The 20,959-nt window shown below is 39.4% G+C and overlaps 1 protein-coding gene across 1 annotated transcript; it reads left to right on the top strand.

Annotated features, from left to right (window-relative positions):
* Window positions 1–353: 353 nt before the first annotated feature.
* Window positions 354–19,230, top strand: MUT (methylmalonyl CoA mutase). The gene is made up of 12 exons (XM_010082283.1): window positions 354–762; window positions 2,902–3,269; window positions 4,051–4,208; window positions 5,209–5,380; window positions 7,201–7,449; window positions 8,489–8,600; window positions 9,384–9,499; window positions 10,130–10,245; window positions 15,566–15,697; window positions 17,121–17,268; window positions 17,384–17,551; window positions 18,815–19,230. The coding sequence occupies exons 1-12, from the start codon at window positions 384–386 to the stop codon at window positions 18,941–18,943; spliced, it is 2,247 nt and encodes a 748-aa protein (XP_010080585.1). The 5' UTR covers window positions 354–383; the 3' UTR covers window positions 18,944–19,230.
* The last annotated feature ends 1,729 nt before the right edge of the window (window positions 19,231–20,959 follow it).

Genomic DNA, 20,959 nt, shown 5'->3' with positions numbered 1-20,959 from the left:
CTAGCAATGCCATCTTCATGAATGACGCTGACTTTTCAATGATGGATAAATTATGGTGCTGCTTAGGGACTGAAATAAGTTGCACGTTTTATACATGGGTGTAGATGAGTTGAAGGAATGCTTTCCTTAGCTAGAGGATTGTGTAGGATTTTTCCTGAACTCTGTTTTATGCATTGTCTGGGTAAAAGCCAAGGGGAGGGGGCATCTGTCAAACAAATAGGTGAATAAATGCACTTAGTTTCTTCCTGAGTAATTGTTTTCACTTTAGCAAACTGCTTGTCCTCTCTGTGTTCCCTTTTCCCATGTTGGAATTATATGATAATGCAAATACATGTTTCTGCTTTCTTCAGCTTACCCCGTACTTGCCAACCAGCAGGCCAGACATGCTGAGAGCCAAAGATGCTCTCCTGCGTCTGTGGCCCCACCGCTGCACATGCCTGGCACAACTTCCAGCCTGCGGGCTCACCTGGCGTTCGCTGCACCGGCAGCCACTGCACCCCGAGTGGGCTGCCCTTGCTCAAAAGCAGCTGAAAGGCAAGAATCCAAAGGATTTAATTTGGCACACCCCAGAGGGGATCGACATCAAGCCGGTGTATGCCAAAACAGACACGAAAGACCTCCCTGAGGAGCTGCCAGGCGTGAAACCTTTCACTCGAGGACCTTACCCGACCATGTACACATACAGGCCGTGGACTATCCGCCAGTATGCTGGCTTCAGTACAGTGGAGGAGAGCAACAAGTTCTACAAGGACAACATTAAAGGTAAGACACCTGATTTGAGAAACAGCATTCCCTTGCCAAGCAATGGGGAACGTTCATAAGGTGAATTACATGTCAAATGTGATTATTCCACTTTGTGAGTTTTGATTTCTGGTAGGCACTTCTTAGTGGCACAGTATTTCTTTGTTACTGGGAAATTGGATCATTTATGAAACTGTCTTTGCTTCATTTTGCTATTGAGATGGAAAAATTAGTGTGTTAAATGGTATTTTTAGTTATTCTGCCTTGATGTTTACAGAGACAAAATTTGGCTGCATCCCAGAGTCCAACCAGCAAAGATCATAGAGCACTGTGCACTCATTCTACGACCATGAGAGAAGATTGTGGTGGAAAAACCTGTTGAACTTTGACACTTAGCTAAACTTCTGATGTTAGTTCATTCTCAGATTTTGGGTTTCCATCTCATGTAAATTTTAAGTGAACTCATAAATACATATAAATGGTGTCATTCATGGTTTACTAGTAAGGCCAGTTTCCCAAAAGTATTGAAATTTTCCTTGCTTGAGAGTGGTTTTCCCAATATTTCTGCAGAGTATTGTGCTTTGCAGCAATTTATTTAGCTAACAGGCAGAGGATCATCATAGTATACTAGAGGTAGGCATTGTAATGCTGCTACTGAAAAGTTGTTCTTGATAGACTGAAGCATTAGTTTTACACCAGCTGTACATCTTAGCAATTGTTTGAAGTTAATTATAACGTCACCAGTCAAAACAACCGACCGCTGAAAGTTGCCTTCTGAGTAGTACATCTGTGACACTTTTATTTCCCACTTTACAGTCCCTCCTATGCAAAACATCGCTGTTTAGGGCCGGGGAGAGGAGTTGTTTGGGGATTTTTACCTCATGTCATCATTAGCTAATATGAAGCAATGTTAGCTGCTGCAGTATTCTTGCAAGTATTCTTGATTCTTCCCATGTATAAAACTCTCAGTAAATTAATAAATTATAGAGTATTGGAGGTTTCCAAACAAACATTTCAATAGAAAGAATGTTCTGAATATATTCTGTCTTGCTGCTGAATGTTGCTGCTGAAGGAAGTGCTAACACTTGGATTAGCTAGTAGCACTGCTCAGGTACTCAAGAATGTTTGCTGCCAGGGATTTTCATCTTTATTCAAGTTTTTATATTGTGATATTGTATTTTTCTCTCTCTTGTTGTGTTAATGGTTGTATTAATATTGAATTATTTAGCATAGATCTGAATCTGATTTAGTTATTTGTAAAGCTTTTTTAATAATTCAATTAAAATCTCTCTATAAATAGAGGAATGCTTAAAAATATTAATTAGCAGTTCTCATAATTGCTGAAATTTCTATTACTTGAAACTAGGCAGAAATTTAAATTTTTGTCATTGTGCTTCAGAGGTAACACCCAGCTTTTTAAATCAAAGATGATAGCTGGTACCTGATAATTAAGAGCTGATGTTGAGAATTGGATTTGCAAATGCAGTAGGTACAGTTACTGCAGAAACAGCAGTGCTGGTCAGAGGGTGAATGCCTGGGGTCAGCAGTTTCCGATACTGCTTTAATGTTGCTGCAACGAGTCTGCCAAGAGCCCTTGCTGTCCCATTCCCTGCTGTAGGTGACTAATTTCCTCCCACTGAAGATTTAATAATGCATCACTTTGCTTTACAAATAAACAATGTTTCTCACTAGAGCCAGGGTAACAATCTGTGTGTGTGTGTTTAGTTTGTGCTAAAGGGAAGGTAATATGACATCGTTTATTACACTTGTGTTTCCAGCTAAGCTAAGTAGAATTTCTATATATAAGCCCTGATGCTGTCTGTCTATGCACATTTATAACTTCTGGCTAAACTGTTATTCAGTGATTTGTTAAGCATGATAAGCTGATTGAGGGGCTGAGCTAGAAGGACTACAATATTTTTTTTCTCTTAATTAAAGGCTTTTTCATTTAAAGTTAAGACTAGAAGATCCTGGACAGGTTTGGGGAGGGAACAGTGTCTTACATCAAAAATTGCTTTGTCATCCAAGCCTGGATCATGTAAAATAAAATTAATAAATTTAAATCCAGTTCTAATGCAAGTCTGTTCAAAAGTTCTGAATCTCTCTCTTTGTTTTTTTGTTGTTGTTGTTGTTTGTTTTTGTTTTTGTTTTTGTTTTTAGCTGGCCAGCAGGGATTATCTGTTGCTTTTGATTTAGCCACCCACCGTGGTTATGATTCAGACAATCCACGAGTTCGAGGAGATGTTGGAATGGCTGGAGTTGCCATTGATACAGTGGAAGACACCAAAATCCTTTTTGATGGAATTCCGTTAGAGAAAATGTCAGTTTCTATGACAATGAACGGGGCAGTCATTCCCATCTTGGCAACATTCATTGTAACTGGAGAAGAACAGGGAGTGCCTCAGGCCAAGCTGACAGGGACAATCCAGAATGACATCCTGAAGGAGTTCATGGTCCGAAATACGTACATTTTCCCCCCAGAACCATCCATGCGGGTTATCGCTGACATCTTCCAGTACACCTCAAAGGTATTAATTATTTAAATGTATTTATTTCTGTTATTATATCTAGTTAGCTATTTATGAGGCACTTTGGAGAACAAAGCAGAGGACAGGAAGACCTGTCGTAGTGAAGAATGATGTGGCTGTGGAAAGGGCCAGGAGGAGAAGTTAAGATCCCTAATCACTTACGGCGTAAATGTTAAGATTTTTAAGTCAATACAAATCAAAGTTGGATTAAGATGAGTCTAGACCTGAAAGGATGGTAGGAAGCTTGGAGCTGAGGAACAGACAGGCTGTTCTTTGCGTAGAAAGTAAGAAGCCACATACTTCAGAAGCATTATACAGCTGTAAGGAGGAGCGAAGAGGTAAGAAATCTTGAAGGACATCTGCTGTGAGATTGAGCGTGAGAAGCAGATAATGAAAGGAGTGAAGTCCTGAACCGATGAGTGGAAGTTCAGTGCTACCAGTTGTTTTCTTAGCTGTATTTTCACTGGAGAGGCAGAAAACAGCCTGTAATTGAGAAAGAGACTTACCGTGATGGGTGGTAGTTTAAGCACAATGAATAGTGCAAAAAGGTAAAAGCGTGTGAAGTATATATACATCTGTAAACACCGTTTAATAGAGATGGGTTGTAGTCACAATCTACAAAGAATGGATTGTGAATGTTGGTATAACAATTATCTGATCCTCCCCTCTTCTGCTGTCATAGAATCACAGGATGGTTTGGGTTGGAAGAGACCATTCATTAAAGGTCATCTAGTCCAGCCCCCTTGCAATGTCATACCCTGTTGTCTTTTTTTTTTTGCAGTACATGCCAAAATTTAATTCCATTTCAATCAGTGGATACCATATGCAAGAGGCAGGAGCTGATGCCATTCTGGAATTAGCTTATACGATAGCAGATGGCTTGGAGTACTGCAGAACTGGACTTAAAGCTGGCCTTACCATTGATGAATTTGCACCAAGGTGAGCTAAAGAAATCTGCAAGTATAAAACTCACTTTTGATAAAATCGCTAGAGTTTAATATCAAATTCAGTATGATAGTTATCAGACGCATTCTGAGCACAAATTCAAAACACAGCCTCTGACTAGCTACTATGAAGAAAGTTGACTCTGTCCCAGCCAAAACCAGGATACAAACTAAGCAGAATCACAGTTTCAGTGGTCTAGTTGATTTACAGATTCCCTAACTATCCGGTGAGAAAAAAACAAAAGGCTTGGCTCACCTAGCCTGTTGCACATTCAAACTATGGAAGTCAGCTGAATTAACCTGTTTCCAAGATCTGTGGTAAAATGGAGGTGGATCATGCAGGAAAAGATACAGCCTCATTTTCAGGCTTTCTAGTGATGGAGAATCTGTAAGAGCCTTTGGCAAATTGTTTCAGTAGCTAATTCACTGATAAAAAAGTACATCTTTAGTATAATGAGTTTTACTGATTTTAACTATGCATGTTTACATTTTATAAATCATAGAAGCTATAAGTAGGAAAAAGTAGATTAATCAGTCTGTTCCCTGATATGCTATCCAGTGTTGAACTGATGTTTGGTTTGGATTTTGATTTAAAAAATCAGGAAAAGGATGAAAGTGTGCTTATAATACCTAATGTCTTCTCATTATAAGTAGTTTGTCAGCATAACTACACTAGTAGGTTGTGTCCAGGAGCATTCCCTGGCACTAGAGTGTCAGTATTAGGGACTTACAGGAACACTGCTTGACCTGGGGCTCCCCGAAAACAGTCCCTGGGGACTGTTTAGCAGTTCCAGGGACTATTGTCGCTGGCATTTTGCCTGCAGTCACCTTATTTGGAGGCTTGCATCACTGTCCAGGAACATTCCAATCATCTTATGTTTGGGTTATATCTATAAAAGTAAATTAATCAGAGACCTTGTTGTAGGACTTCTTTACTGAAACAGAGTCATTAGAATGGTTTCATGTTTTATCCTGTTCATGTGCTCTTACCACAGGCTCTCCTTCTTCTGGGGAATTGGCATGAACTTCTATATGGAAATAGCTAAGATGAGAGCTGGGAGGCGGCTGTGGGCTCACTTGATAGAGAAAATGTTTAAGCCCAAGGATCCCAAATCTCTTCTGCTGAGAGCTCATTGTCAGACTTCGGGCTGGTCGCTCACTGAGCAGGTTAGAAATTTGGATTCTTATCAACTTCCTCATTTAAATATGTTCTCCTGGTATGTATCTTAAAGGGGGCTCCTGGCTTGACTCCTAAAAATGCAGCTTTCTGAAGGAGGCAGCCTGTCTTACTCTGTCTGACACTGACTACACTAGCATTGGATACAACTTTTTGCCTATGCAGCACAAATAGTCTTGATGAGTGCCAGCAGTATTGCTTCCCAAAATGCTGCTTTACACAATACCTCAGTATTCTGGACTGTAGCACCCAGGTAAAAGGGCAGAAACGAAAGGCTTGTGACCGTATTTACAAAAGGGTTCCAGTATGGTGATAGGCAGGGTCTCAGTGCCCAACTTTTCATTGTCTGGCTTCATTTTCATTGTGGAAACATTGTCTTCAGCGTGTGTTCTCTCAGTGTAGTGGACACTCAATTGAAAATAGGATCCAGACCTGCTCAAGTAGAGAGACAATTGCAGAGAGGTGCTTGTATTAACTCAGGACTCAGAGGATGAAGCTGTCTCTTTGATTTGTCCTGTGAGTTATCCTTTCAAAATGCAGCTGGATAAGGAAGTAAATGCTCCTTTTTCTCATGATCACTGGCTTGAGAATTCATTTGAGCATCCAAGAAAGTCATTCGTACCCGTCTCTCATTGCTGAAGAGTGATGGTTACAGCTCATCTGCTCTTTTGAAACTGAGCGCACTTTCTGCTTTTCCTGTTGAGTTACATCACTTCACAACAAGACAATAAGTCATTGGACTGCATATATAGTTTCCCAAGTGAGGTCAGAGCTTGGTTCTAGCTCTTATTCCAAGGCCTGCTCTCAATCAGTTTCACGCAATATGAGTTATTTTTGGGTTGTGATTGCAGCCATTGTTATTTGGCTTTGGTGTCTTGGTTTTATTCTTTTTTTCAGAGTAAATGTAATGTTTACTTACATTACAAGAATACAGTAAAAATAAAACAATTGCATTTTTTGAACAGTAGCCTTGGCAGGTCCTCGAATTAAAAGTATTACATAAGTGCAAAATATTACTATTACTATTAAGATATTAATTAGTATATTAATAAGCAAATGAAATAAGATTACCAAATGCAGTGGGTTCATCTTGACTCCGTCTTGAAGCACAAGTCAGCCCCTGGAGATGGTGATAACTCCTCTTTGACTGTAAAGGCACATATATACAACTCAACTATCTAGACGTATGGACCGAACAGATTAAAATTTTGACCTAGAGGCTGAGATTGTATTCTGTAATACTGACTATTTCTATACTTTGTACTCCAGATTATCCTTTTGGTTAAAATCCAAGTTCTCTCATAGATATCTTTCATTTTTATAGCACCAGCAAATTTCAACAGTAAATCCTCCGTTTGTGTAACCCTGTAATTAATGAAAATATGAAGTACATTCACTTCCAGAAAGCATTTTAAGTAGTAACCTGTCTGCCAGATGTGCTGTTCACTGCTCACTTCTGTAATCCTGTGAAGGAGGACATCGGGACTACCTGTCCCATCCTCTCCAACTTGGATTCATTCAGTTCTTTGAAACACCACTAAATATGAGTCAGGCTTTGCTTTGTTACTCATAGACTGATATTTTTGGCTTGCTTTATGGATTAAGCTTTTTGTCTGAGATATTACTAAGTGACAAATCAGTTTGATTGGATGTTTATTATTGACTGTTTTCTTTTTTCAGCTTTTATTATGATTTAAGTATTTCTACTGGGAATCTTGCATTCATTTCTTTGTAGTAGTATATCCGTGACTAATCTGCCTCAGCCTCATGGCAGAACCTTTGAGATTCAGAGCTCTCCTTTGCCTTCCAGGATCCCTTTAACAACGTTATCCGTACTACAATTGAAGCAATGGCTGCGGTGTTTGGAGGTACGCAGTCTTTGCATACAAATTCGTTTGATGAAGCCTTGGGTTTGCCTACAGTGAAGAGCGCTCGCATTGCACGGAACACGCAGATCATAATTCAAGAGGAGTCAGGTATTCCTAAAGTGGCGGACCCCTGGGGGGGATCATATCTCATGGAGTGCCTCACCAATGATGTCTATGAAGCTGCCTTAAAGGTCAGTTTGCATAAGCTTTTATGTTTTGTGGGAAAATGTTAGGTATAGGAGAATTGACAAATGTCTTCTAAGGGACTACTTGATATATTGGTAACTTCTACAGAGAGAATTATTTTATATGTCTGCTTCAGTGATTTCTTTGTAAATGAACTTTGCAAAAATACAGTGTATATTTAGAGAGACTTCAGCCTTCTTGTAGGCTGCATTCAAAAGGGGAATATCCCAGTGTGGGACAAATACTCAAGCCCTGTGAAGTCCCTTGCACACTGAAGACTCACAGTTTGCTGAGATCTTTGTTTTACGTGTAAGAAAAAAAAAGGTTCAACAGAAGAAAGAGTCAAATCAGCCTACTTAGTTACATGCCCTACCCATGCTTGTGGTGATCTCCTTGAGACTTTAGGAATTATTGCAAGCAAAATTTTATACCCAAGCATGTAGGCAGACAGTTGTCTGGCCACACTTGAATATTATGCAAAATTTAGAAGAAATTTTTCTGTTGGATACTAATATTTTTAAATAATGTTTTTAGCTGCCAGTCATTACTTGCTTGTGAAGAGCACTGTGCAGGAGTAGTTTTACTTATTGGTGGCGATCCTGCATGAAGATACATATATATATCTCTCTATATAAACATATAGATGTATCTATATATATATAGACTTACATGCCTAGCGCACAGCTAAACTCAGTGATTCACAAATTATTGTTCTTATGCAAAGTCCCAAATTGTATACATAAGGGCTGGTTGGCAGGCATCTCAAACATTAAGCCTTTTCATTCATGGGTGTTACTGATTGAACAAAATGCCATGCCCTGTTATCGAATTAATGGAGTTTTGGTAAGAAAAATGCTCTTTTGTTTGAAATGTCTCTTAACTTATACCAAAGCCTGTAGTCAGAGACATGGGGATAGGAAACACACTTTTATAGCAGAGGATTGTATATACAGATATAATAAAAATTTGGATGGCAGTACAGGTGCAAAGTTTGGTTTGTGAACCTTGCTACTACTCATTTTCTCAATGCTTTTCATTTCACAGCTTATTGAGGAGATTGAAGAAATGGGTGGAATGGCCAAAGCTGTTGCTGAGGGGATTCCCAAACTTCGTATTGAAGAATGTGCAGCCCGAAGACAAGCCAGGATTGACTCCGGTAGGGATCAGGGAGATGAAATAAGGGAAAGCAAAAGATAGCGTACCGTTTTATAAAGGTTTTTTACACACATATTCGTTCTTTCTTTTCTCTTCTTAGTTTAGGAGCAGCAGATTGTGAGTAATAAAATAGTAATGTTTTAGTTGAATGCCAGTAAAAGCTGCAAAGAGATAGCAGGATGTATGAAATACAGTACCAGTATGAACCAGTCTTGCATGACATAATTGAAGACTAGATTAGAGAAAGCACAAGAAACACTATTTTAAAGGAGTATTTTGGGTCTACAGTAGTTAATTGCTTAATTTCTGAGTGCTATCTTTAAACCGTGGCTCCTGAATTTAAAAGCATGGCCACCAGCAGATGGTGATCTTGAGTGTATTTGGCCAAATTCCTGGTTTTGCTTGAGAACTGCCCATTTTCCTGAAGACCAGAAAAAATGCAGTCAGCTCTGATTAGAGGATGATGCAGCTCTTTGTTTGTGATATATATATGTCTATGCATATGTAAACACGTAGTAAGTATATGTGGAGATGCGTATACATGTGTGCTTATGGCTCTATTCCACTTTTTGTTGTCTGCACTCCAGTAGCAGTCCAGTAACTGAAACTGATCTAGACTGAAGTCCTTCCTCTAAGAACAGATTTTAAGGGTTTGAAATGTGTATAGTTATAAAGCAAAGCACTGCATTATAATGCTCCAAATTTTCTTGTCCTTTTAATATTGAGTCTTTTCACAGTAGTTTGCAAATGTATTCTGAGTTTACGATGTTTCCACTGGAAACAGGGTCTGAAGTAATTGTTGGAGTAAACAAGTATCAGCTAGAAAAAGAGGAGAGCGTCGAAGTTCTGGCTATTGATAATACCTCAGTCCGTAGCAAGCAGATTGAGAAGATTAATCAGGTGGGTACTACAGTCTGAAAAATGAAAGTTCTTGTAATTGCAGATAGAACTTGAGTAAAGGTGTCTTGCCAGAAACTTGACCCTCAAATTTCTGAGAATCCGCTCTAGTCTGTAGTGGAGTTCTGTTCAACTGAAATGGAGGCTGATGGAAAATCACAAGAAACACAGAATCCCAACAACAGTGGCTTTGTTACATTAATTTGTTTTTAATCATTGTATTTCAGATAGTCTCATGAATATATGTCTAACCTTTTAAAACAGATAAATTTACGTTTTCTGAAAATAAGATAGACAATAACTATGCAATGTTTTTCTCTAAAGGTATGTAACGTTACTTCATTCCTCAAACTATTTGGTGCAGCTTGTCAAGTGCTGTTAAAGGACAGGGTTATGGAACCAGAAATGAACATCCACTTTCATCATTAGTAAAAACATAGCTAAAATGGTTTTACTTGTACATGTATTAAGGCCTGAGACGCCTTTTTACTCCTAATAAATATATAGCATATATTGACAACTAACAATTCCATGCCTCCAGAATTAATGTTTGAAATTAGAAAGTCTTACACACTTACTTCCCAGTTCACTTTGTGGTTTGTTTTAACTTCATGTTTTTCTCCTCCACTTTAGGTGAAGGCTAGTAGAGATCAAGCAGCAGCCCAGCGATGTCTTGATGCTCTAACACAGTGTGCTGCCAGCGGGGAAGGCAACTTACTTGCGCTTGCAGTGGAAGCAGCACGTGCAAGGTATTGGGGATGGGAGTGAATATCCAACTGCTGTTTAAAAATTGATGGTTCATTTTCACCTTTTAGCTGTTCTTAGGTGTGGTGTCAGTGAGGTTGGTGTCTTGGAATGTTTTGGGTTTTTCTTCAGGTGTGGAAGGAAAAGATGGCTGCAGTTTGACACTGTAAGATAGACTGTTACATTTTACAGTCTCATAAGGCTATGCTTTTAATTTCTCACAAAGAACAATACGGATACAAAGATTCTGTATTGCGTTGTTTGCAACTCAAACTCTTACCAGTTTCAGGACATAAGTAGGTTTCTCTTTCACCCTGCTGTTTCATAGGTCAGGGAGCTTAAGAAGTGTCTGAGATGTGAAAATGGATATTCACAATCTTATCATGGTCTGTTGCTTCATCCTTCCTTGCACCACAGATTGGTGTGAAAACATTTTTTGATTGAAGGAGAAATAAGTTTACTTAGCCAGGCAAAGATGGAAAAGCTGCTCTTGAGTAGAGCAGTGAGGCATCCTTTAGAGTCCAGTGGAAGATTTACTTTTTTCACCTAAGGTGCTTTTAAGACTGTTTTCATTCCTACTCTGAAGTAAGCATCAGTCTCTAAAGTAGATCCTATCTCTCTTTTCCTTAATTATCTGAACACTCCAGAAATGAGCAAACCAAATTCACTCCTTATTGAGGCATTGTCCTGTTTTTACTGTCATGTCTCAAATTCCTTCAGTCCCTCTCCTTGAACGCTTAACAGCCATATTTTGGATACATTTTATCCCACAATTCTGCCAGCAGAATGTCTCCACCTGTCTTATACCTGTAAAGCTCACAGGAGGGCAGTGTTAGATTTACCAAGGATTTATATCTTCTGTACCAAAATTGACAATTAACTGCTAGTTGCTCTCCTTGGTGACCTTGGTTTTATTATTTGTAAAACCATTAATGTACTGCAGAGCCACTTTGTAAGTTGCAAACACAAAACTTACCTCTGCCCCAAAACTATATATGGGACCTGCCCACAGAAAGAAGTTGTCATGGCATCTGATAGAGAGTGTTTGAAGGAGGATTGTCAGCTCTGTGAACATCTATCGGGAGCCTTTCTGTTAGGGGCAGCATGAGAAAAGATTTTTGAGTGAGCACATTCATCCTTCACAAGTGGTAGACAAGTAGGCCACTGTCACCAGCGTGTTAGTGACAGATGCCTGTCTCTTACTGTATGGAAAATGATGGGGTTTGATCATGAAGTCAAGTAATGTAATGATTACACAAAGTTTTTTCTTATCTCCATCTGCAGTGCTGTTTGTCTGTCCCTCTCCAGATTTGCAGTTCCTGCTGTGGCAGGTGATGGCAAAGGAAGGCATGAAGTGCAGTGTAGCGTGTAGTGCTGCTGCTTTGTCTGCCTAGTCTGTGTCCTCATGGTCCTTTGTCACCTGATGACACAGTGCTACCTCTCATTACTGGTGAAAGGCAGAGAGGCAGCTGCAGTAGTGTGAGACTGAACAGACAGAAGGTGACAGTCCTAACGGGCATGTGGTTATTGACTTTCTTTCTTCAAATTCATATTTGTGCAGCAAAGCCTTTACAGCTGGTTGTGAACCGCCAGGAGAGAGTCACAGCACAAATTGCTAAAGGAGATAGATCCTGTGCCAGATAGGACACACTGAATTGAACGATTTCCTCTCTGGCCGTCACAGTTGTGGTTGTTTTTCATCCCATTGACCTTGTTGAATTGCCCAAAAACTTAGCGAAGAGCCAAGCTCCTCTTATTTGGAAAGCCCCTGCTTTTGAGGGACTCAGGGAATGAGGGCTCTGATGTAGCACAGTTGGTCAACAGTGATTCTGAGCAGTGCAGAAGTTCATAAGATGCAGACTACAGTTTAGGTACAAACATGCTGTCCTTACCACAAGATACAGTATAGGGGCTATAGGCTAATAAAACAGAAAACAGAGAATATAGCTCTGGTCTTCTGGTCTCTACTTCAAAATTTTAAGTTTACTTAAAACCACAGATTAGTTTGTAAATTACCTGCTATCCCAACACAACGGGTGCTACCAAAACATGCAGTTCCATATGTGAATGGCAGTTATATGCAAGAAACACAAATTTATACAATAAAGGCAAAGTTACTTCTGTTCTATCAGTTTTGCATAATTGTCTGGTAGGTTTTTGTCAGCATGCATTGAAAAAATTGTAGATTAGTAATAAGAATTGTTGCTTATGCTTCTTAAGTTTATAATAGTGAGATTAAAACAGTTGTCTATAAAATAAAATTTTGCTGTAAAGATAAACAGAAATGGGAGGGGTTTTATACATGCAGATTGTAAAGAACTTGCCCAGTGTTCTGACTAGCTGATTGAAGTGTAATCAGCATTTAAAATATGCTTTTCTCTCCTGTTAAGAAGAGAGGCTGTATTCCTGGCTCCAGACAGAGCTGTTCCACTGTGGATGTATAGGTGGCACCCACCGATGAAGAAGGACCAAGAACTACCTAGAGATTTTTTTAAAAAAATGTTTATTTGAAAATAGTAGGAAAACATTCATGAGTAGCTTAAAAACCAAACTCCTCTTATTACTTAGGAACTTCAGATTTAAAGTGTTGCAGAGTCTTGGGGCAGAATTTTCAAAATACTCTAAAGGGATTTCAGAAGGAGTATTTACAGAAGAAAAAAAGGTATTTCATTTTTGTGTAGTACACAGAAAACCTCCATCCCATAGTCCATTTATTTTTCACTTATTATATGAAACTTTTATTCACACTTTTACATAACAAGAACAGAAAAGCACACCACAACTATATCTATACGTGCTGCGCTTTGATCTAGTACTGAAGTTATACTCAGATGCTGCTTAGGCCAAAGAAAAGAAGGAGAAAGATTTATGTAAACTTCAGTTTTCTCTAGAAGACCGACACATGTTCTGCCACTGTAAGCCTTCAGCAAACAGCCAGTGCTTGCACAGGCATAAGCTGTCAGTGTTTATGCCTGGGTGTATCTATAGCAGCCGCAGTCTGTGATGTCTCACACTCTGCAAGGGACTGTCAGTATTCGTAGGTACTATTTTTAGCTCTGCTGCAAACTTGTTTTTAAACCTTGGGCAAGTCACTTAATCTAGCACTTAGGCAGTTTACTTTGCAATTTTTTTGATAGTAATATCAGACAACAATAATATTAATAAGATTATTTAGATGTCCTGAAAAACAAAAAAAAAATGATTGCGTAGTGAGGAAGGTCTGAGAAGTATTGTAACTCAGGCAGTGCTGGCTAAGCTTTCTGAGACCTGACAGGTGCTGTAAAAATGAAGAGTATTACATAGAGATGTCAATGGTTTCTGATGCAGTCATGGACAGTTTGCTTATAAACTAAAATCATTACTAATAAATAAATTCAAAGAAAGTATCAGACTAGGTCCTATTCACACATAGCCATACAGATACCATAAATTAGGTATTAATTTGCATTAGCTGCTTTTCTGGACTAAGAGCCTCATAAATCCAGAAATGAACTCAAGTGTGCTGATGAAGAAAATGGATAAAAGCAAAAAACTTAAAAAATATAATTCCAGAAAGCTTGGGGAGGGGAGATGACAAAAAGTGGCCAAGATTGTGTCAATAACATGAGTTTAAAATTGTGTGTTCTGGCATGATGCTGTCTTCTAGACAAAGCAAGCCACCTGTGCAGGGTGATACCTGGAGATAAGAGGCTGGCTTCAGACATATGCATTATACAGATCTTGTCTATATGCTAAAGATGCCATTTTACAGTAGCACAGTTACAGTTTATAACAATGGTTAAGTTTGCTGACTATAAAAAACATGAGCTAGCAAAAGAGCAAATTAGCTGGGGGTGTCACAGGAAGTAAAAAATATCTCTGAAATTTACTGAAAGATTTAATTAATACAGCAGAAATCAATCTTCTGTTACACCGGGTGCGTGGCAGATTGCGTAAGGTAGGAATCGGATAACAGCACTCAAACTGCAAACAGCGGAAGGAAGGCTGAGTACAGTTCATTTGCCATCCCCTTCTAAAGTATGGCGACAAGGAGTTGCATCTTGTCAAAAGATCCTTTGAGCATTTTATATAAAAGCTTTAGAGGATGCTTAACCTAATTTAGCCTCAGAGTAGCTGATAATGCAGCATGACAGGAGAAAATGTGAGTTCCAGGGGTTTGAAATGTGCCTAGCAGTAGCTGCATGGATGGGGTTTCGCCTCTGTATTTGTAAGTGTAGTTTTCAAGTGTTTTATAAGAGGAGTATTTTTCTTCCTTTGACAAAGTTTACGGCAAGTTGTATTCGTTTCTTAGTATACACAAATTCTTTGGTCTTTTCCTCTTCAAGTATAAACCAAAATATTTTCATCAAAATATTTTGATGACAGATTTCATCAGGAGCTCAGTAGGATATCTTCAAAATCATTGCACAGTCCTGAATCCCAGTTAATTTCATACCAGAAGGAAGAAGCTTGCTGTGATGGAGCTGAGCTGCTCTTTCTCCACAGATGAGTTTTTCCCTTTTGCTGAGGTCCCTTTCCTCAGTCTCTGGCTGTGGGCTCAGCTGTAATTAGTGCACAGCATTGTCTTTTTTGGTACAGGTCTGCGTTATACATTTTACACAGAAAGGTGGAATCCACTAAGCACGAGATTTTTAAATGCTTTCGGACAGAGGCGGTTATTTCTGGTGTTTGTACAAGAGTGCACAGCCTGGGTTCCCTCTAGCACTTGTGCTCCAGCGGTAAAATGTGTATTATTTCTAACATGTACAGTGTCTCCAGCAGCAAACAAAGCTTGTAACTTGCGTGTAAATTGATTTCCTAGATTCTTCTGCATCTCAATGGATAGAGGAGCTATGTCAGGAGTAGAGTAGAAGAAGAATAAATACTAAAATATAAACATCAAGGGAAAGGCAAACAAATTCCTGTTAAAAAGTTAGGTTTCAGTCTTTTCTGTGTGTTCTTTTTTTTCTCTTGAGTTTTATTTTGAATTTTAGTTTGAATCCAAATGCAAGATCGTGCAGTCTAAGCCACAAAATATTCCCAGCTGAGAAAATTTGATTTAATTTCCTGAAATATTTTGCTCTGCAGTGGTCCCCATTGCCTTGGCACTTGTAAAATCACTTTTCACATCAGCAAAACAGTATTTTCTTAAAAGTACTCTTGCATGTTCTGTTAGTGGATGACACTGAGGTGAGTCAGATGTTCAGAGTTGTAGCACCAAAGGGAAAACGAGTGTAAATGAATGTCTTGCAGCAAGGCAAATAGTTGGGCTGCTGCCAGTGATTTCTGTCTCCTGTTTTCATATAAGCCTCCTGATACCATTCATACTTTGTTTCTGTATCTTAGGTGCACGGTTGGAGAAATAACAGATGCAATGAAGAAGGTGTTTGGGGAGCATAAAGCCAGTGACCGAATGGTGAGCGGAGCTTATCTCCAGGAGTTTGGAGAGAGTGATGAAATTCTTCATGCCATCAACAGGTGAGAATAGCTTCCCAGGAAGCCGAACACAACCTCACATTTAATCCATTAGATACATGTGCTGCTCACTGTGCCCTCAAAAAAGTGTTTCCCAAACCTGAATGACATCCTGGAAAAAAATAAAGACCTGTGCAGTCATCCTTATGCCTGTGAGCAAGTAAGCAGAATGAGGGGAAATAAGTGCAATAAGAGAACAGTGAAAACTTAACTGAACTGGTATTTCCTTTCAAATAAAATCCACTGATCTGGTGTTACGATTTAAGGATTTCATTCAAGTAGACCAGGCAACCTTAAGATTAAGAACCTGAGAAACATTGCCTGAAATCCCTGTATATGGGATTGCTTCCTTTGAAGGCTCTGTAATAGTAATCTCTGCAAATATTTCCAGCTATTCATATTTGCAAAACCTGGTTTTGGTCTGCCCATAAGATGTTCCTGCAACTTCAGTCTAACTGTTCCTAAAATTGTAAGGCTAAAATCTATCTGGATATCCACATCCAAATTCCATTCTATGGGTGCTACTTACTCGTATCACAAGGGAGAAAGCATCAGAAGATGGTAGTATGTGTGAAAACAGTGCCCATTTGTGCCTTTTGTCAGCTTCTGCCTTTGCTACTGTCCTCTTGGGTGAAGAGAATGAGTTGCTGCAGTGGTGGTGAGTTAATATGAATCGATGCTTGTAAGTCCCTGCTGTGTTGGGGCTTAAACATTAAAGTTACAGGATCTCTTAAAAGAGAATTACTTGATGGCTTCACAATGGTGATGTTTAGCCTGACTTGCAAGTAGTTATGCTGGGGGATATCACCATTGTTTTTTATTTTATATATTTATTTTAAATTTAAGTATTTATAATTATGCATTTGCATGAAATTGAGTTTAATTGATTCCTTGAGGTGTAGCACCCTTTTCTACATACATGCCTTTGTGTCCGAGATCATATGCACCAGTCAGTAAACATGGTAATGAGGCTGGATTTACTACGTGTCATTGCCGCGTCATGTTGAGCTTCTCAATGATGACGCTCAGTCTGATGTCTAGGACCCATCTCTGTAGGCAAGTAGTTTTGAAATGATTGGTCATAATTATTCTTCAAATCTAAACATTGTAGTTTAGTTAGTTGTAATTCAGCTCATTAAACCCTCAGAGAATTCAGTATTTTGTCCATTAGAAAGCAGAAGAGTGGTTTTCTTTAAAAAAGAACATTTTTATTGTTGAGGCTAGTAAATACAAGAAATCAGTTAGTAATCATACAACATGGATATGAACATAGTATGGAGACTATATAGACAAACCATGACTTAGAAGATCTTTTGTATTTCATATACAGAAATTATGCTACAGTTGCAGCCAGTGATCTTTTTATTCGTGGAAATACTTCCAGTGACTTCTCAGTGACTTACAATGGTACAATCTGTGTTTTCAGAGTTACCAAGTTCATGGAGCGTGAGGGCCGCAGGCCTCGTATACTTGTTGCAAAGATGGGTCAAGATGGCCATGACAGAGGAGCTAAAGTTGTTGCTACAGGATTTGCCGACATTGGCTTTGATGTGGACATAGGTCCCCTCTTCCAGGTATGACTGATTGAGCGGTGTCCAATCTATTTCAAATGCAGGGATTTTCCCTCAAATGCTTGTTCAGCAGCCAGGCTGGGGCTGTTTCTTGTCACGTAATCCTCTTTCCATACAGACACCTCGAGAGGTGGCCCAGCAGGCAGTTGATGCAGACGTGCACTGTGTTGGTGTGAGCACGCTTGCAGCAGGTCATAAAACTCTTGTGCCTGAACTCATCAAAGAACTCAACACCCTTGGCCGGCCAGACATTCTTGTCATGTGTGGAGGTGTCATCCCACCTCAGGTACGGGTCAACAGAATTTCTGTCAAGACTAAGAGATTGCTTTATTTCTGTTTTTGCTATATTCTGTCATGTCAGAGGTGATGCACAGCGCTGAAGGCTACGGTGTACAATCACCAGGGTCGGCACAGATCTGCAGGACGGTCGCAGGGTGCTGTCAGGTCTCATTGATCTGGTTTGTTGTACACCGTGTCCTGGTTGAACTCCCAGTGTTTGTTGGATGGAATATTGTGTTGTGAAAAGACTAGCCTCAGGGAGATGTTCTTTATGGTCTGTTGTTTCTGATTACCAGTAGCTTGCACGTTACTGATAAAGGCTAGATCCTCTCTTAAGAGACCTTATGACTTCCAGAAATAGTTTGGAAGAGGCACAGCTAGTGACTAAAACACAGGGCAGGTCTTAACACCTATAGGCTACACGTCTCATTCACTGTTTAGCTTCTCCTCATGTTCCCCATCGTCAGGCCTCAGCGTTGCCTCATTCCCTCTGCTTGACTATTTCTCCTAAACTGTTGAACAGTTTGTTGGATTCCCTTGCAGTCTAGATCTGTGCTTTTGTCTTAAAATTTTCCTTAGTTCATCCACAGTTTGCCTGGCTGTATCACCTTTAGGGTCATCTTTTATCTAGAGAGATTCAAATTGATTTTGCATATCAATCTCCTGTTACTCCCTTTTCCCAGAGTTCTTCCTTTTCTAGCCAATTCAGGAGGTGTTCAAGAATGACAGACTTTAAATTGAACAAGCAAAACTCTTAATATTTTTCTAAGAGACAAATTGTGTTCTGTCTATAGTCTCTCAATGGGATGCTCCAATCCTGTGGTTGGAAAAGGTATAATATATCCTATATGGAAGTAAGAGAGACTACAAAACTGCTTCCCAGGTCTTCTTAAAATTTCAGGATGATCATAAAATTAGAGTAGCTCAGGTTGCAAGAGACCACTGGCAGTCATCTGGTCCAAGCCCTTGTTTAAAGCAGTACGTTCCAAATTCGAAGTTGGATCAAATTTAGATTAGGTTATTCAGAGTCACATCCGTCTGATTCTAAACATATAAAATCTTTCCCATGGATTTTTTTTAGATTTATATTTTACCTCCTAACTGCTGGTTTTTGTGCCATTTCCCTTGATGCTGAGCTGCCTCTCTCTGGGACTTGTTGCATGTGCTGTCTCAGGCCCAGCATATGGGATAGCACATACACCAATTATAAATCAATTATTAATTTTCTGCTGCACTGTTAACTATAGATCTTAAATTTCTTTCTGAACAGGATTATGACTTCCTTTTTGAAGCCGGTGTTACCCAGGTGTTTGGTCCAGGAACTCGTATTCCAAAAGCAGCGGTCCGAGTGCTGGATGATATTGAGAAGTGCCTGGAGAAGAGGCAGCAATCTATGTAATGCTGAAACGTCACGTCACGCAACCAGCCTTATACTAATCACCTCTAGAATGTAATCATCAGCAAGGGACAGACAGCCACACACCTTTGGTTCCACTGCCCTGTGGCCTGGTGTTTTGTGCTTTCTAAGAAAGTTGTAAATTCTCTGCTTGTTCTATTTGAGGATTATTTATACATGTGTACCCACAAGAAAATTTTCTCTCTAGAACTCTGACTTCAGGGAATGAAGGGAATTCGGTAGGTGGGTTTGGATTTTTTTTTTTCAGATACGCTGATAAATAAAATCTCTATTCCAGCTCTTTGGTTGATCTCTTTTGCTTGCAGATAACTTCTTTTGAATTTTTTGGCAGGCATTGTAGACCTAGAAGTCTTCAGGCAAAATCACTAAAGCTCAGCAGAGGCGTGATTGAATCCAGCAGCACTTTGACGTTAACGTTAATCTGACTTAACTCTCTTTAGAAATGTATAAGTAGTTAAACCATAATTTTTCAAAGTTCATGGTTTGTTTAATGAGGTACAAATCCTGAATCTGGCAGTAACCTGTATAGGAGCAGCTGTGCAGCTCTGCTCTGTACTTCATTATTCTCAGATGAAATTCATTTCAGTGCTCCTTCTCCCTTTTTCAGTTTTGTAGTTTTATTCAGTATGGTCCTTGCTATCCCTGTCTATTTAGCAGTTTTCTTTGGGTAAGTTGTTCCTAAATTCTCACCATTTTTGACTCCCGTTCAGAAGGGATTGGATTTATACATGTGAAAAGTCCTTTGTGGAATCCGTACAATGCAAATGGGGTGTGGGGGTCTTTTGAGGGGCAGTCTCTGGCATTATGGCCCTGTCTGACTTCATTTTTCCTTGCTGCACATTGCATCCCATCATAAAGTGAGACTACAGCCTCCCTGGGATAATGCTTGTCTCTGCGTCATGGTGGAAGAGGCTGTAGCACACTTCTAAGATGTTCAGCACCATCATACTTTATTCAGAAGGAGATTTTCTATAGTTGTCTGGGAATTACAGATACAATTAGCAGCACTGTATCCTCACTTCAAAGGTTGCAATTGATATTTACTTAAAATAAGCTTGTTTAATGGGGCATGTGCCCATAGTCTCGCACTGCTCAGAAACAAGGAGGGTTAATGGCCTTGCTCTTTTCTTTCCTCTGTTTTTCTAATTAAACTATTGATCCCAAACTAGACCTTTGCCTTTAAAACTCCTTGGGATTTTATCCTCAACTCTTTATAAGTATCTGATTCTCTCCAATAAACTTTGGTATGGTTCAAATGAGGATATACAGAAAATGACAACAATAAAAATGCACCCTTATGTCTTTTCACAAACCTTCTTGCCTGCCAACTGGAAAAATACATCATCAAAGTCTTGGGGACCTCTATACTTTATAATGACAGTGGTTTCATTTATTTCTTCCTGTGTATGGTTTCTCTGCTCTTTGATAATATATGTCATCTACCTGTTTGCCTTACAGATTTCCTCTTGTTGGAAAACAAAATGGTGAGTCTAGGGTTGCTCACCCAGCACACAGTGTTTGTATGAGGCTCTTTAAGGAAAGAAAATATTCAAGTGAACAGACTTTCCTTCAAGTGAGTCGTCAGTTCGCTGCCTAAGCAGAGATTCCTTATGGAATGACAAGCTAAGATGGAACATGCTTTTCCCATATGTTCTGTGCTGCTGGAGCAGCAGAACAATGAACATAGCGCTTACTGACAAGTTGATGTCGGGTTGTCAGCCCTCATTGATAACAGTGAATGGGTACGAGCTAAAATCTCGGATGCTGCACACCCTCCCCATCAGCTCGGCTGCTTTAACACTGCGCTGCTGCTCAGGCTGGTGAGAATTCAGGTTAGTGCAAAATCAAGAGAGTGCTCTGCAAATATATTGAAACATTTTTGTTTAATATGAGTATTTTTGGCATATTCCAGGACAAAATGGTAACTATGAACCACAGGACTAGACACTTGGGTCTTTCCAACAAGAATAATCAAGACGGTGGCAGGTTACTCCATGC

Source organism: Pterocles gutturalis, unplaced genomic scaffold, assembly GCF_000699245.1.
Source record: "Pterocles gutturalis isolate BGI_N339 unplaced genomic scaffold, ASM69924v1 scaffold24601, whole genome shotgun sequence".
NCBI lineage: Eukaryota > Metazoa > Chordata > Aves > Pterocliformes > Pteroclidae > Pterocles > Pterocles gutturalis.
Note: the sequence above shows the minus strand (reverse complement) of the source record. Positions and strands in the feature narration are given on the sequence as shown.

Excerpts from the sequence above, each read along its gene's own strand:
- MUT (XM_010082283.1), top strand. The coding sequence starts at position 384 with ATGCTGAGAGCCAAAGATGCTCTCCTGCGTCTGTGGCCCCACCGCTGC. Across the intron at positions 10,246-15,565 it reads GTGGAAGCAGCACGTGCAAG|GTGCACGGTTGGAGAAATAA; the intron begins GTATTGGGGATG and ends TCTGTATCTTAG. Across the intron at positions 17,269-17,383 it reads ACATAGGTCCCCTCTTCCAG|ACACCTCGAGAGGTGGCCCA; the intron begins GTATGACTGATT and ends CTTTCCATACAG.